Genomic DNA, 17,271 nt, shown 5'->3' on the forward strand with positions numbered 1-17,271 from the left:
AAAGCAAAACTGAACTCTTGGGACTTCATCAAGATCAAAAGCTTCTGTACTGCAAAGGAAACAATCAAGAAAACTATTAGGCAACCAACAGAATGGGAAAAGATAGTTGCAAATGACATATCAGATAACGGGCTAGTATCTAAAATATACAAGGAACTCACCAAACTTCACACCCACAAAACGAATAACCCAGTGAAGAAATGGGCAGAAGAGGTGAACAGACACTTCTCCAAAGAGGACATCCAGATGGCTTACAGGCACATGAAATGATGCTCAACATCACTCATCATCAGGGAAACACCAATCAAAACCACACTGAGGTACCACCTCATGCTCCTCAGAGTGGCTAAAATGAACAAATCAAGAGCCTAGATGCTGGCGAGGGTGTGGAGAGATGGGCACCCTCCTACACTGTTGGTGGGAATGTAAACTGATGCAACCACTCTGGAAAACAGTGTGGAGGTTCCTCAAAAAACTATCCATAGAACTCCCTTATGACCGAGCAATAGTACTGCTAGGGATTTACCCAGGGGATACAGAAATGCTGATGCATAGGAGCACATGTACCCCAATGTTCATAGCAGCACTGTCAACAATAGCCAAAACATGGAAAAAGCCTAAATGTCCATCGCCTGATGAGTGGATCAAGAAGGTGTGGTATATATACACAATGGAGTACTACATGGCAATGAGAAAGAATGAAATCTGGCCATTTGTAGGAAAGTGGGTGGACTTCAAGGGTGTCATGCTAAGCGAAATAAGTCAGGCAGAGAAGGACAGATATCATTTGTTTGCACTCATAGGTCTAACAGGAAAACAGGAGAAACCTAATGGAGGACCATGGGGAGGGGAAGAGGGAAAGAGAGTTGGGGAGAGAGAGGGACGCAAAACTTGAGAGACTATTGAATGCTGAAAATGAACTGAGAGTTGAGGGGAAAGGGGGAGGGGGGAAAAGAGGTGGTGGTGATGGAGGAGGGCACTTGTGGGGAAGAGCACTGGCTGTTGTATGGAAACCAATTTGACAATAAATTATTAAAAAAAAGAAATGTAACCAATTTCTGTATGTTGGTTTTATATCCCGTGACTTTGTTGAATTCAGGGGTCAGTTCTAGCAGTGTTTTGGTGGAGTCTTTCAGGTTTTCTATATACAACATCGTGTCCTCTGCGAGTCAAGGTAATGCTGGCCTCATAGAATGAATTGGAAGTTTTCCTTTTATTCATATTTTTTGGAACAGCTTCAGAAGAATAGGTATTAACTCTTCTTTAAAGTTTGTTAGAATTCCCTTGGAAAGCCATCTGGCCCTGGGCTCTTCTTTGTTGGGAGCTTTGTGATTACTGATTGAATTTCATTACTGGTTATGGGTCTGTTCAATTTTTCTGTTTCTTCCTGTTTCAGTTTTGGTAGTTTATATGTTTCTAGGAATTTATCCATTTCTTCCAGATTGCCCAATTTGTTGGCGTATAATTGCTCACAATATTCTCTTTTTTAAAAAAAAATTTTTTTTAACATTTATTCATTTTTCAGAGACAGAGAGCAGGGGAGGAGCAGAGAAAGAGGGAGACACAGAATCTGAAGCAGGCTCCAGTCTCTGAGCTGTCAGCACAGAGCCTAATGCAGGGCTTGAACTGACCGTGAGATCATCCTGAGCCCATGTCGGACGCTTACCTGACTGAGCCACCCAGGCACCCTCATAATATTCTCTTATAATTGTATTTCTGTGGTTTTGGTTGTGATCTGCCTTCTTTCATTTGTGGTTTTATGTATTTCGGTCTTTTCCTTTTTCGTTTTTGGTAAATCTGGCTAGGGCTTTATCATTTTTGTTAATTCTTTCAAAGAAGCATCTCCAGATTTCCTTGATCTGTTCGTTTTTTTATTTTAATAGTATTTATTTTTGCTTTAATCTTTATTATTTTCCTTCTTCTGTTGGTTTTGGGCTTTATTTGCTGTTTTTTTTTTCCTGTGAGCTTTATAAAAATCTTCTTCCCCCTCAGCTTTATTGAGATATAATTGAGAAATAAAACATATATATTTAAGGTATATAACATGATGTTTTGATATACATGTACATTGTGAAGTGATTACCACAGCCACGGTAATATCTGTCACCCCGCATAGTCACCTTTTTTTTAAAACTTACATTTTGAGGGGCACCTGGGTGCCTCAATCAGTTAAGTGTTTGAATCACACTGACTCTGTCTCTCTCAAAATAAATAAATAAACTTAAAAAAATAAAATCTTAAGAAATAAAATTTATTTAAAATTTTTAATGTTTTTATTAATTATTGAGAGAGAGATACAAAGTATGAGCATGGGAGGGGCAGAGAGTGGAGTAGACACGGAATCTGAAGGAGGCTCCAGGGTCTTAGCTGTCAGCACAGAGCCCAACGCAGGGCTCCATCTCACAAACTGTGAGATCATGGCCTGAGCTGAAGTCGGACACATAATCAACTGAGCCACCCAGTCATCCCTAAAATGTATTTATTTTTTATTGAAAAATTTTTTATGTTTTTTATTTATTTTTGAGTAACAGAGAGAGACATTGCGACCAGGGAGGGTCAGAGAGAGAAGGAGACACAGAATCTGAACGAAGACTGGCTCCAGGCTCTGAGCTACCTGTCAGCATAGAGCCTGACATGAGGCTAGAACCCACAAACTGTGAGATTATGACCTGAGGCAAAGTTGGATGCTTAACCGACTAAGCCACCAAGGCGCCCCTAAAATTTATTTTTTGAGAGAGAGTGATCAGGGCCGAGGGACAGAGAGAAGGAGAGAGAGAATCCTAAGCAGGTTCCAAACTGTCAGTGCAGAGCCCAATGTGGGGCTTGAACTCCTGAACCGTGAAAGCATGATCTGAGCTGAAATCAAGAGTCAGATGTCTAACTGAGTTAGCTACCCAGGCTTTCCTGTTTTGTTTTCTTTTGTTATTACCTGTTTTTGTTTTTCAGAACAATTAAAATCTCTTTTAGCAAATTTGAAGTATACAGTATTATTAGCTATAGTCACCATGCTGTACATTAAATCTCTAGATATTCATCCTACATAAATGAAACTTTGTACCCTATTTTTTTAAGTTTTTATTTAAATTCCAGTTAGTTAACATACAGTGTAATATTAGTTTCAGGTGTACAACTTAGTGATTCAGCACTTTCATGTAACACTCAGTGCCCATCACAAAAATTGCATTTCTTAATCCCCATCACCCATTTAACCTAATTCCCCCACCCACCTCCCCTCTGGTAACCATTAGTTTTTTCTCTGTAGTTAAGAGTCCTTTTCTTGTTTGTTTGTTTTTTACTGTTTGTTTTGTTTCTTAAATTCCACACATGACTGAAATCATATGGTATTTGTCTTTCCCTGCCTTATTTATAATACTTATAATACTCTAGCTCCATCTATATCATTACAGGTGGCAGGATTTCATTCTTTCTTTTATGGCTTAATAATATTCCATTATAAGATTTATATAGATATCTATATATATGAATAGATATATATATATTAGAATAAGTATACATGCTACTTTTTTCCTTTTATTTATTTATATATATTAAAAAAATTTTTTTATGTTCTTTATTTTTGAAAGGCAGAGAGAGACAGTGGGAATAGGGGAGGGTCAGAGAGAGAGGGAGACAAAGAATGTGAAGCAGGCTCCAGGCTCTGAGCTAGCTGTTAGCAGCACAGAGCCCGACGCGGGGCTCAAACCCACGAACCATGAGATCATGACCTGAGCCGAAGCTGGATGCATAACCAACTGAGCCACCCAGGCACCCGTATTTATTTATATTTTTAAATTAAATTCAAGTTAGTTAATGTAAAGTAGTGTTGTTTTCAGTATGCCACATCTTCTTTATCCATTCATCAGTTGATGGACATTTGGACACTCTGTATTTGCCTGTCATTGATAATATTGCCATAAACATTGGGGTGCCTGTATCCCTTTAAATTAGTATTTTTGTGTTCTCTGAGTTGATAACTAGTAGTGCAAATGCTGGATCATAGAGTAATTCTAAGCTTAACTTTTTGAGGAACCTCCGTACTGTTTTCCAGAGTGGTTGCACCAGTTTGCATTCCCACCAATAGTGTGAGAGGGTTTTCCTTTCTCTACAGTCTCACCAATACCTGTTATCTCTTATGTTATTTTAGCCATTCGGACTGGTGTGAGATATCTTATTATAGTTTTGACTTGTATTTCCCTGATGATGTGTGAGAAACTTTGTATCCTTTGACCAACATTCCTTTATTTCTTTACAACCCAGGCCCTGGTAATCACCGTTCTAGTATCTGTTTTCTGAGTTTGACTTTTTTAGATTTCACATATAAGTGAGATCATACAGTTTTTGTCTTTCTGTGGCTGGCTTATTTCGCTTAGTATAATGTCTTCCAGGTTCATTCATTTATTTTCCTTTAAAATTAAGAAAAATTTAATGTTTATTTATTTTTGAGAGAGAGAGTGAGAGAATGAAAATGAACAAATGAAGAGAGTGCAAGTGCAAGCAGGGGAGGGTCAGAGAGAAAGGGAGACACAGAATCCGAAGCAGGCTCCAGGCTCTGAGCTGTTAGCACAGAGCTCTACTTGGGGCTCAAAGTCATGCACCTTGAGATCATGACCTGAGCCAAAGTTGGATGCTTAAGCTACAGAGCCACCCAGGTGCCCTTAAAAAAATCTTATAATGAGGGACACCTGAGTGGCTCAGTCAGTTGAGCATCTGACTTTGGCTCAGGTATGACCTCACGGTTCCTGAGTTTGAGCCCCACATCGGGCTTGGTGCTGTCAGTGCAGGGAACGCTTTAGATCCTCTACCCCTGTTCTCACTCTCTCTCAAAAATAAACAAACATAAAAAATTCTTATAGTGAAACAATTTTAGGTCGACAAAGAGTATAGGGGTCCTGTCACATAAGTGTATATCCACTACACAGCCTAAGAATTTAAACATTACATCTGTAGTTAAAGTTCCCCTTTGTGCTCCAGTTGCATTCCTTCCTCCCTCCCCAAACTCCTGAATTTGGCATTTATCCCTCCTTTGCACATCTTTGTATTTTGACTAGCACTGCTATATGTGTATGTACACAGAAACAATATACGGTATTGTTTTGTGTTTTATGTTTCTAGACTTTTGTATTCTTGTGAAACTTTTTTTAGTTCCTCAACTATGTTAATTTAATTAGACTTATCCATTTCTAGCTTCTCAACCTCTGTTCTATTGACATTTGGGTCCAGCTAATTGTTGTGAGTGGATTTCTTGTTCATTAAGGGTGTGTAGTGGTATCCTTGGCCTCTACCCACTAGATGCCAGTAGCAGCTCCCCCTAGCCCCCAGTTGTGATAACTAAAAATGTCTCTAGACTTTGCCAGATACCCTTTTGGTGGTAAAATCTCCCCTCCCAGTGAGAACCATTACTTTAGTTCATTTTAACTACTGTACCATTCTTCACTGTAATAAATGCTACCACCAATTTTTCTATTTTCTGGTTGATGGAAATTTAGATTATTTCACTGTTGCAGTGAGCATTCTTGTTCATGTTTCCTTTGCACACGTGTGAAACTTTTCTAGGGTGATATGCCCAGGAGTGAAAATGGTAAGTTCTAGTATACACATATCTTCAGTTGTACCAGATATTGCCAGACAGGTTCCATAATGGTGCTAATTTATGCTCTTACCAGCTGAGTAAGAAAGATCTTATTGCTCCACATCCTCACTGACACTTGGTATTGCCAGATTTTGAAATTTTTATCTGTCTAATGGGTGTAGATTATATTCATTATGGTTTTAATTTGCATTTCCTTGATTATAATTTATTAATCCAGAAACCTTTTCAAAATTATGAGGACTAATTATTTTAGGGGTATTTAAAAATAATGTTTGACCTTCTGTGATCAGCTTTAAAATGTGGTTTTGAGCAGACTTCATGTATATGTGTCATGTTTGTACTCAATTTATGCAATTTGTGTTTCTAAACCCGAGATGATCTAGTCATAATCCTGTTCTTCCTTTTAGAAAATTTTATTACTGTGTGGTGATTACCAGGTGTGTTTAGGAAGTGGCTCAAAATATTTTAATAACCAGAAGTTATTTCACTCAGTGTTGTTGGATGCTGTTCTCAGAGTCACTTCATTCCTAATAGCTGTATTGCCACGTTTGTTCCTTTGATATTGTGATCTTCCCGAAGCCTACATTTTTTTTCTATACTGTATGAAGTTGTTTATGCTCTTACTTTGTTTTCTGAGTCATTTTGCTAAATTCAGTGGGACGTTACAAAAGGTGTTCCTGACTTTGAATCTATCATTGAGACATTTAAAATTCAAAAGGTAGACATTGCATATATTACAAAATCAATTAGAGTTGTGTATACAGGAGTAGTATGAAGGAGATAGAATTCTTCTGAGCTTTTACATGTAAAGGTCCATTAAAGTTAAGTTTTGGAAAAAATGGAGGTAAATTATGAAGGTATGAGGAAATCTATATTATTCCTGAATTATTTAACATGCTTAAATTAGGATTTAACCAGAAATGTGGCTGTATTAATGTAGTTTTCATTTGTGCTCACAAATTCTTTCTTCCACATACATACTTTCAGGTGAATTATCTAGTTATTTAAAAAATGCCTTTCTGCTTAGTCTCTCTCAGCTTTTCAGTCAGCCTGAGAAATGGTACATTGGTCTGGGACATAGCCCATTAAAAACAAAAAACTGTGTTTAAGTTTTACATTTCTATCTAGCCAGGTAAACTAGCCTTCATCTGCTGAATGCATTGTATTCTAAAAGTTTGTTAGTTTGAGCTTAACATTTTCCCATAAAACAATTTAGTCAGTTTTGGTAATGAACCTAGATTGGGCCTCACAAGCCCCATTTGACCCATAACCTTATGAGTTATATAATACTAAGTCTGAGTGTTCTGTCTTAGAGGCATGGAGACATGTGCTATAAGAGTAAAGAGAAAGAGTCTCCTTTTTAAAATTCAAGTTTAATTATTTTGAGAGAGCGAACACTAGTAGGGTAGGAGCAGAGAAAGAGAGAGAATTCCCCAACATGAGACTCAAACCCATAAACTTTGAGATCATGACCTGAGCTGGGATCAAGAGTTAGACACCTAACCAACTGAGTCACCCAGGTGCCTTGAAAGAGTCTCCTTTTAACGCAGAGGACTGACCATAGGCAATATTTTGATAGGATCTGTTTGTTTTAGACATTATTCTACTTCCCTTTTTATACACATTACTGCTATGGAGAGCGACCCTCTCCCTACCCCCTAATGCCTTTGTGTTTTTCTTAAGTACTCCACTTTGGACTTTTCCTCTGGGCCCATGAATTCCCTTCATCCCAAGTATCATTTGTTTACAATTACCTGCCTTTCCTGTCCCATCTGGGCTTTGTAGGCATTAGGAGGTATATAATTCTAGCTACAAGTCCCTTAAACTATCAGAGAGGAGTTTGCACTTTGAAAAGATAATATCGGGATGCCTGGGTGGTTCAGTTGGTTGAGCGTCCGACTTCAGCTCAGCTCATGATCTCGCTCACGGGTTCAAGCCCCACATCAGGCTCGGTGCTGACAGCTCAGAGCCTGGAGCCTGCTTCAGATTCTGTCTCCCTCTCTCTCTGCCCCTCCCCTGCTTATGCTCTGTCTCTGTCTCTCTCAAAATAAATAAACATTAAAAAATAAAAGAATATATTATCTGTCTCTTTTAATGTTTATTTTTGAGAGAGAGAGAGAGAGAGCAAGCAGAGTAGGGGAGAAAGAAGGAGGCAGAGAATCTGAAGTGGGTTCTGTGCTGACAGCAAAGAGTCCAATGTGGGCCTCAGACTCACGAACCGTGAAATCAGAACCTGAGGGGAAGTCAGATACTCAACCTCTCACACTCAGCTGACTGAGCCACCCAGGCGCTCCTGGGGAGATAATGTCTTTTAAGACAACTGACCTGGATTCCTGAAAAAGTCACTTCATGAGGGGAATAAAGATAGGGGCGGGGCTGTTGTAGATTAAATCAGACTAAAAGAAACACAACCAAATTCAGTGTGTGAACTTCATCCAGATCCTGATTTAGGAAAAATAAAAGCTGTGAAAGATGTTTTCGGGGTATTTGGGAAAATTCAAATAAATAGAGAATTTGTATTAGATGATGTGCAATCGTTAATTTTTTTAGCTTTGATAATAATATTGTGGTTATACAGGAGTCCTTATTCTTTGGAAATGCATGTTAGAATATTAGGATTTCTAAAACTTACATTCAAATAGTTCAGGAAAAAATAGGGGTAATATAACAAAATGTTACCAATTGTTGAATTCATGCAGAGGATATATAGATAGAGGTTAATTGTACTTTTGCATCTTATACATGTGATTGAAATTTTTCATAATAAAACTTTGGGGGAAAAAGGAAATATATGCATTGATATAATTTCTAAATCTCAAATATTTATAGTAGTAAATTCAGGCAGTATGGAGAATTCTTTTTGAGCTGGATTAGCTAGTTCTAGCTCTTCTAAACTAATTCAGAACTACTACTATTAATTTCACTTATCATTCATTCAAAAATTCAGATTTTCTCCTACTGGCAGCAGCTATTGTGGCTAGAGGAAGGATGAGAGAATTTCATAAGGCAGTGACAACTTATTTTTACAGTAGATTGTTTATAAATCATAGATTATCAGAATGAAGATGTTTGTCAGTATGGTTCATTAGAGATGATGATTTTCTTAGATCATGCTGCTTCATAATATGCTGCTTCAGGTCATTAAAAACAAAATTTAGGCAAAATGTATCCTCTTATATTGAATAAATATTGTAAGTCTATGTAAAAATAGGTAATAATTTAATATTAATTTCATAAGAATTTAGTGGGCACAACTGAATTGTTAACTCTCACATTTGTAATATCTTTAGCTAAACCTTTTAATGTTAAAAAAATTTTTTAAAATGTTTTATTTATTTTGATACAGAGAGAGACAGAGCATGAGAGGGGGAGGGGCAGAGAGAGAAGGGGACACAGAACTGGAAGCAGGCTCCAGGCTCTGAGCTGTCAGCACAGAGCCTGATGCAGGGCCCGTACCCACGAACGTGAGATCTGACCTGAGCCGAAGTCGGAGGCCTAACCGACTGAGTCACCCAGGTGCCCCTTAGCTAAAACTTTAAAAGTAAATAACTTGGTGGCGCATGGCTGGCGCTGTTGGTAGTGCATGCAACTCTTGATCTCAGCGTCATGAATTTGAGCCCCACATGGGATATAGAGATTACTAAAAAAAATAATTAAAGTAAATAACACAAGGCTTCTAGTTATGGAATGAATAAGTCATTGGATAAAAAATACAGCATGGGGGATGTGGTCAGTGGTATTGTAATAGTGTTGAATGGTGACAGAGGGTAGCTATAGTTGTGAGGATAGCATAACACATGGATCAGTCAAATCACTGTGTCGTGTACATTTTATGTACATTTTATGTCAACTATACTCAATAAAAATAAATACAAAAAATGAAGTAAGAGTAAATAATACAAATAGACTAATAATTATGAATCTATTTCAGTTAAAGTCACAATATAAATTACAATTATTCCATAATGAATGCTAGTTGAATGAAATTAAGACAGAATAGCGGGCTTAGGGATTAATTTTTCTCTCAGCTTTTCTAAGTTCTTACATTTAAAAAATGGATATATAGAAAACAATATGAAGGTTCCTTAAAAATTAAAAATAGAACTAACATATTATCCAGCATTTCCACTTCTGGGTGTTTATCCAAAAGAAATGAAATCACTGTCTCAAAGGTATCTGCATCACCATATTCACTGCAGCATTACTTAAAATAACCAAGGCATGGCAACAACCTAAGTGTCCATCGATGGATGACTTGACAAAGAAAATGTATGTATATATACATACATCAGCCATTAAAAAGAAGGAATTTCTGTCACTTGCAACAGTATGGATTGAGGGTATTATACTAAGTGAAATAAGTCAGAGAAACACAGATACCATGCGAGCTCACTTAAATGTAGAATATGAAAAAACCAAATTCATAGATACAGAAAACAGATTGGTGGGTGTCGGAGGTGGGTGAAATGAGTGAAGGTGGTCAAAAGGTATAAACTTCGAGTTTTAAGATAAATAAGTCCTGGGAATATAATGTATAGTATGCTGACTATAGTTAACGGTACTGCATTATATAATGAAAGTTGCTATGAGAGTAAATCTTAAAGGTTCTCACCATAAGGAAAAAAAAATTAACAGCATGATGATGGATAGATGTTAACTAAACCTATGGTGGCAATCTTTTTTCAGTATATACATATATCAGATCATTTTGTTGTATACCGAAAACTAAAAATAATGTTGCATGTCAGTTATATCTCAATTTAAAAAAATGACTAGAGACAACAACAACAAAATAGATACATTGGACTTCATCAAAATTAAAAACTTTTGGGCAACACTTAACATATACTACAATGGCTAGAATTTAAAAATCAGATAATAACAAGTGTTGGTAAAGAGGTAGAGAAATTAGAACCCTCATATCCTGCCAGTGAGAATGTAAAATGGCACAACTGCTTTGGAAAACAGTGTGGCAGTTCCTCAATTAAAACAGAGTTATAGGACCCAGCAATTCTACTCTTAAGTATTATCCAAAATAAATGAAAACACAAACATTTATACATAAATATTTATAGCAGCCTTATTCTTAGTAGCCAAAAGATGAAGCACCCTAAATGTCCATCAGTTGAATGGGTAAACAAAGTGGTATATCCATACCATAGAATTTAATACACTATTAAAAAGGAATGAAATACTGGCACATGCGACAACATGGATGAACCTTGAAAACATGCTTAGTGAAAGAAGCCAGTCACAAAAATCGTATGATTTCATTCATATGAAATGTCCAAAAGAGGAAAATCTATACAGACACAAAGATTAGTGGTTGCCTAACAAAGAGGATGAGAGGCTTAGGTGAGAGGGTGATAGCTGAAGGGTATGGGACTTCTTTTTGAGATGACAAAAATGTTCTAAAATAGACCATGGTGGTGGCTGCACATATCTGTGAATATAATACCTAGTGAATTCTATACCTTAAATGTGTGAATCATACATGAACTGTATTTCAATATGGCTGTTTAAAAAAATGGTCCTTGAGAAATGGGCACCCTCCTACACTGTTGGTGGGAATGTAAACTGGTACAGCCGCTCTGGAAAACAGTGTGGAGGTTCCTCAAAAATCTATCGATCGAACTCCCTTATGACCCAGCAATAGCACTGCTGGGGATCTACCCAAGGGATACAGAAGTGTTGATGCATAGGAGCACATGTACCCCAATGTTCATAGCAGCACTGTCAACAATAGCCAAAACATGGAAAAAGCCTAAATGTCCATCGCCTGATGAGTGGATCAAGAAGATGTGGTATATATACACAATGGAGTACTACATGGCAATGAGAAGGAATGAAATATGGCCATTTGTAGCAAAATGGACAGATCTAGGAGTCATGCTAAGCAAAATAAGTCAGGCCGAGAAGGACAGATACCGTATGTTGTCACTCATAGGTCTAACAGGAGAAACCTAATAGGAGACCATGAGAATGGGAAAGGGGGGGAAAGAGTTGGGGAGAGTGAGTGAGGCAAATCATGAGAGACTTTTGAATGCTGAGCACAAACTGAGGGCGGAAGAGGGAAGGGAATAGGGAGGGGGGAAGGGGAAGGGGGGTGATGGTCATAGAGAGGGGCACTTGTGGGGAAGAGCACTTGGTATTATATGGAAACCAACCTGGTAATAAACTATAAAAAACAAAATGGTTCTTGGGCAAGTTGACATGCACATGAAAAAGAATGTAACTTCGATCTCTACCACATACCATATACAGCAATTAACTCAAAATCAATTTAAAGACCTAAAGGTAAGAGCTGAAACTATCCAACTCTTAGAAGAAAACATAGAAATAAATCTTCATGGCTTTTGGTGTAGCAGTGATTTCTTGTATAGGACACCAAAAGCAAAGCAACAAACGAAAAAATTGATAAATTTGGCTTCATCAAAATTAAGTTTTTAAAAATGTTTTATTTATTTCTGAGAGAGTGTGCGCTAGTGGGAGAGGGCAGAGAGAGGGAGACAGGATCTGAAGCGGGCTCTGCACTGACAGAACTCACAAACCTGAGATCATGACCTGAGCTGATAATCGGGCACCTAACCGACTGAGCCACTTAGGCACCCCCCAAATTAATTTTCTTTTTGCTTCAAAGGATGCCATCAAAGAAGTGAAAACAATGAAGTACAGATGCATTCTACACATTGATAAGCCTTAAAATTGTCATGTTAAGTGAAAGAATTCAAACACAAAAAGCCATATATTAAGTGAATTTCTTTTTATGAAATTACCAGGATAGTCAAATCCATAGAGATAGGAAGTAGATTCATGTTTACCAGTAACTGTAAGGGGACGGAGGACTGCTGATGGGTATGGGATTCCTTTTGGGGGTGATGAAAATATTCTGCAATTACATGGTCATCATGATTGCAAATCCTTGTGAATATTACTAAAAACCACTTAACTGTGCATCTTAGAGTGAATTTTATAGTGTGTGAATTATATCTCAAAAAAGATATATAATGAAAAATATGTGCTTAAAATCAGTTAACATTTGAAAACAAATTATCCCCAAGGAACTTCTGTGATTTTAGATATTTAGAAATTATATTGGTGGTCCAGTTGTTCAAAGCTCCACGGAAATCCATCAAAGAAGTAAGGGGTCCACTTACCTGCTTTGTTAGGAGCAGAGGATCTGGTTCTGCAGCAGTTTGTTTGCTTCTCAAAGCTTTGCCCCTGCCCTGATCACACTGTCTCTCTCTCTATCAAAAATAAATAAATGTTAAAAAATTAAAAAAATAAGAAAACAAATGTAATTTTTCTTACATAATTAAACATTTTGTTTTTTTTTTTAAATTTTTAATGTTTAGTTTTGGGGGTGGGTGAGGGGACAGGCAGAGAGAGAGGGAGACACAGAATCTGAAGCAGGCTTCAGGCTCTGAGCTGTCAGCACAGAGCCTGATACTGGGCTCAGAAACTGTGAGATCATGACCCGAGCTGAAGTCAGATGCTCAACCGACTGAGCCACCAGGCACCCCAAACATTTTCTAATTAACACCCTCCATTTACCTAAACACGAATAATTATGGTGCTCTAAGAGAGGCCCTCTAATATACATTGGGAAGACTCTATTTTTTTCCTGAATAATTTCTTAAGCCTGATTCTCGTGCTGCTTTTATTGTAACCATTTCACACTAGCCTCTAAAGAAAAGAGTTTTACAGAAAGATGTTCTCAGTTGTTTCTTGTAATTTTCATTTATCTTCCTTGCTGTCTGTTGGTTTGATTTAATTTTCTTTATTGTTTCTCTCTCTACTGTTTTGGAAACTATATATTCTATTTCTAGTCTCCCACCAGTTAACTTTAAAATTTTTAACATATTTTTAACAAAATTTAAGGTTTATCTCTTTCTCTCTATACATGCCAAACAAAGACCAGGGATCTCAGAATGTCTCAACTGTGGGGCACCTGGATGACTCAGTTGAGTGATAGCTCAGAGCCTGGAGCCTGCTTCCAATTCTGTGTGTCCCTCTTTCTCTGCCCCCCCCCCCTTGCTCATGATCTGTCTCTCTCTGTCTCTCAAAAATAAATAAATGTTTAAAAAATATTAAAAAATATCTCAACTATGATAAACTTCCATCCCTGTTATTGTTTCCTGTTATTTCAGATCTACTGTACGTGTGTGTGTGTGTGTGTGTGTGTGTTTGTGTGTGTGTGTGAGAGAGAGAGAGAGAGAGAGAGAGAGAGAGAGAGAGAATAAATAATACATTCTCATGGTACAAAATTCAAAAGATACAAAGGAGACTAGATCTTAATTGTTTTCACCACAAAACAAGGAGAGATAATAAAGTGACCTGTTAGAGGTGTTATCTAGTGGTGGTAATCCTATTACAATATATAAATATATCAAACCAACACATTGTGTACCTTAAACTTACACAGTGTTGTACCAATTATATCTCAGCTTTTAAAGAGTTACAAAAGGTTACATACTTAAAATTTCCACTCTTACCCTCTGACCGTTTAGTTCCTCTCACAAGAGGGAAACACTGTTTCCATGGGATATATTAGGTTGATTTATATGAAATAGGCAGCATTCAACTATTTTGATAAACAACAATGACAATTGCATATGGCTCAAACTAATGTCAGTGAAAAAAGATTCCTGCCTTCATGGAATTTTCATTCCAGTGGGATGTGTATTAGCTAATTATTGCAGTGTAACAAATTACCTAAAAATTTAGTGGTTTGAAACAAACTTTTATTATTTTACAGTTTTTGTGAGTCATGAATTTGGGAGTGGTTTAGCTTGGTGATTCTGGCTCAGGGTTGTAGTCAGTATGTCAGTTGGGACTTCAGGCATCTAAAGGCTTAATTATTCTGAAATATCACCTTTCAAGATGGTTAACTCACATGGCTATTGGCAGGAGGTCTCAAGTTCTTGCCTCATGAACCTGTCCATAAGGCTGCTTGTGTGTCCTTATGGCATGACAGATGGCTTCACCAGAGAGAGCCATTCAAGAGAGAGGACAAGAAGGAATCCACAATGACTTTTTTCCCCTCCTATAGTGTCTTTTTTGACCTCTTCTTGGAAGTCATACTTGTCTCTTCTACCATATTCTGTCTGGAAGCAAGTGGCTGAACCCAGGCCCCACTCAAGAGGAAAGGAGTTAAATTCCACCTCTTGAAGGAAGGAGTAACAAAGAATTTGTGAAAATATTTTAAAACCACCACAGGAAAACAGATGAAAAGCAATAAACGTAGTAAGTAATTAATAGAATGTATTAGAAGATGATAAGTTATATTAAAAAAAAGGTGAAATAGAGCAGAGGTAAGGGGAATCAGAGTGTATATGTGTGGAAGGGATGTGGATTGCAACAGGTTATTCAGTGTAAAACTCATTAAGAGAATTATATTTGAGTAAAGACTTGAAAGAGATGAGGAAGTTAGCTAAGCAGGTATCTGGAAGAAGAAAGTCCAAACCAAGGGAGTAGCTAAAGCAAAGGCCTTTAGGTGGGAGTGAAACAAGGTGAGAGGAAAGAATGCTATCCATGTATTATTAGTAGAATATTTTCATATGAAAAAGTTTAGGGGGAGGAAACTTGAGGAAGGATTATTTCCATGGCTGAAATTAATGAGTTCATTCTTTCTAATAGGAATGTAAAGAAGAAATCAAGATGGATCGAAGTATGAGTGTGGATTCGGTCACCATCTCTGTTGAGGGGATGACATGTAGTTCCTGTGTTTGGACCATTGAGCAGCGGATTGGAAAACTAAATGGCGTACATCATATTAAAGTAAGTTAGTCTTTGGAAATCAGTGATGTCAAATGCTATTGACTGGAATTCTAGAAAATTACTTCTAACACTGAGATAGAAGCGTACATACTAACACATTTGGCAATAAAGACTCTAATAATAATATATTCACCTTGTCCCTTTAACTTTTTATAAAAAAATAAGAAATTATATATTTCAACGTTAAAACATCTGATGATGGAATCATGACATTATCGTATATTAATAGTTTTATATTTTGTAAGAATACAGATGATGATATACTTTTTATTACTCTTAATCTCTTACTGAACTAAATAAAATATATGTTTTCAGAGAAAGGGTTGAGGGCTTTCATCTCTTAAATAGCATGACAATTATTATGTGAAATAATAATGTAGTCTTCCTTAAGCACATGCATACAAAGTATAACAGTAATTTTCTAAGCTTTTTCACTTCAATGTTTAAAAAATGTTTCTATTGTTTTTAAAGATATATATTTTAAATGTTTATTCTTGAGAGAAAACACATGTGTTTGTGTGTGCACATGTGAGTTGAGGAAGGGCAGAGATGAAGGGAGAGAGAGAATCCCAAGCAGGCTCCCTGCTATCAGCATAGAGCCCCAGACGGGACTCTATCTCACAAACCATGAGATCATGACCTGAGCCAAAATCAAGAGTTGGACACTTAATCGACTGAGCCACTATCCCACCATATGTATATATCCCTCACACACACCTTAAGTAATCTCTATACTCAGTGTGTAGCTTGAACTCACAACCCTGAAATGGGGAGTTGCATGCTCTACCAACTGAACCAGCCAAGCACCCTATTCACTTCAATTTTAATTGCAAAAATAAAATAAACTCTTGTTAGACCATCTTAACACATTCCTGCTATAATTCATCTTAGAATGTTACTTAATGAAAAAGAATGGTTTATATATGCACACACATATATATGTATATATATATTCTGATTTGTCTGCAATGAACGTGAATTGTAAATATTACTATTATAAATAAATAAGAAAAGCTAAACAACTTTGTTTCACACCTTCTAAACACAAGAACAAAAAGCCCCCAAGTCAATACAAAACTACTGTACAGGGAATATAATGATGCCATTCCCCCTCATATCTTATAAAACCTTTTTTTTGAATGCTTTCTATGTTCATTTTAAAAAATTTTTTGTATTCATTTTTTTCAAGAGCCTCTCATGATTTGCACCCCTCCCTCTCCCAAGCTTTTTTTCCCCTTCCCCTCCCCATGGTCCTCCATTAGGTTTCTCCTATTAAACTGTGAATGAAAACATATGTCCTTCTCTGCCTGACTTATTTTGCTTAACATGACACCCTTAAGGTCCATCCACTTTGCTACAAATGGCCAGATTTCATTCTTTCTCATTGCCATGTCGTACTCAATTGTGTATATACACCACATCTTCTTGATCCACTCATCAGGTGATGGACATTTAGGCTCTTTCCATGATTTGGCTATTGTTGACAGTGCTGCTATGAACATTGGGGTACATGTGCTCCTATGCATCAGCACTTCTGTATCCCTTGGGTAAATCCCTAGCAGTTCTATTGCTGGGTCATTTTCTTTTTTGTTTGTGTGTGTGATTTGATGAGTTTATTTCTTTTTTTTTATTTCTTTTTTTTTTTAACAGTTTATTGTTGAATTGGTTTCCATATAACACCCAGTGCCTCTCCTCACAAGTGCCCCCCACCATAACCATCATCCCCTCCTTCCCTCCCCCTTCAGTCCATGGTTCATTTTCAGTATTCAGTAGTCTCCCTTGATCTGTGTCCCTCACTCTCCCCCGCTCTCATTCCCCCTTCCTCTCCCCATGGTCCCCTGGCAGGTCTCTCCTGTTAGACCTATGACTGCAAACATATGGTATCTGTCCTTCTCTGCCTG

General features: G+C 37.2%; 1 protein-coding gene across 5 annotated transcripts in view; it reads left to right on the forward strand.

Moving 5' to 3' along the window:
• The window catches only part of ATP7A (ATPase copper transporting alpha), a 164,053-nt gene that overhangs the window by 39,066 nt on the left and 107,716 nt on the right, over positions 1-17,271 (forward strand). For 4 of the 5 annotated variants that reach the window (XM_029929756.1, XM_029929751.1, XM_029929755.1 and 1 more), the window contains exon 2: positions 15,230-15,370. In XM_029929756.1, coding sequence (XP_029785616.1) covers positions 15,251-15,370 — 120 coding nt within the window. In that variant the 5' untranslated portion in view covers positions 15,230-15,250. Of the gene's footprint in view, positions 1-14,732; positions 14,837-15,229; positions 15,371-17,271 lie in introns of those variants that run through there. The other variant, XM_029929752.1, reaches the window with a different exon arrangement.

This window comes from Suricata suricatta, chromosome X (genome assembly GCF_006229205.1).
Source record: "Suricata suricatta isolate VVHF042 chromosome X, meerkat_22Aug2017_6uvM2_HiC, whole genome shotgun sequence".
Taxonomy (NCBI): Eukaryota; Metazoa; Chordata; class Mammalia; order Carnivora; family Herpestidae; genus Suricata; species Suricata suricatta.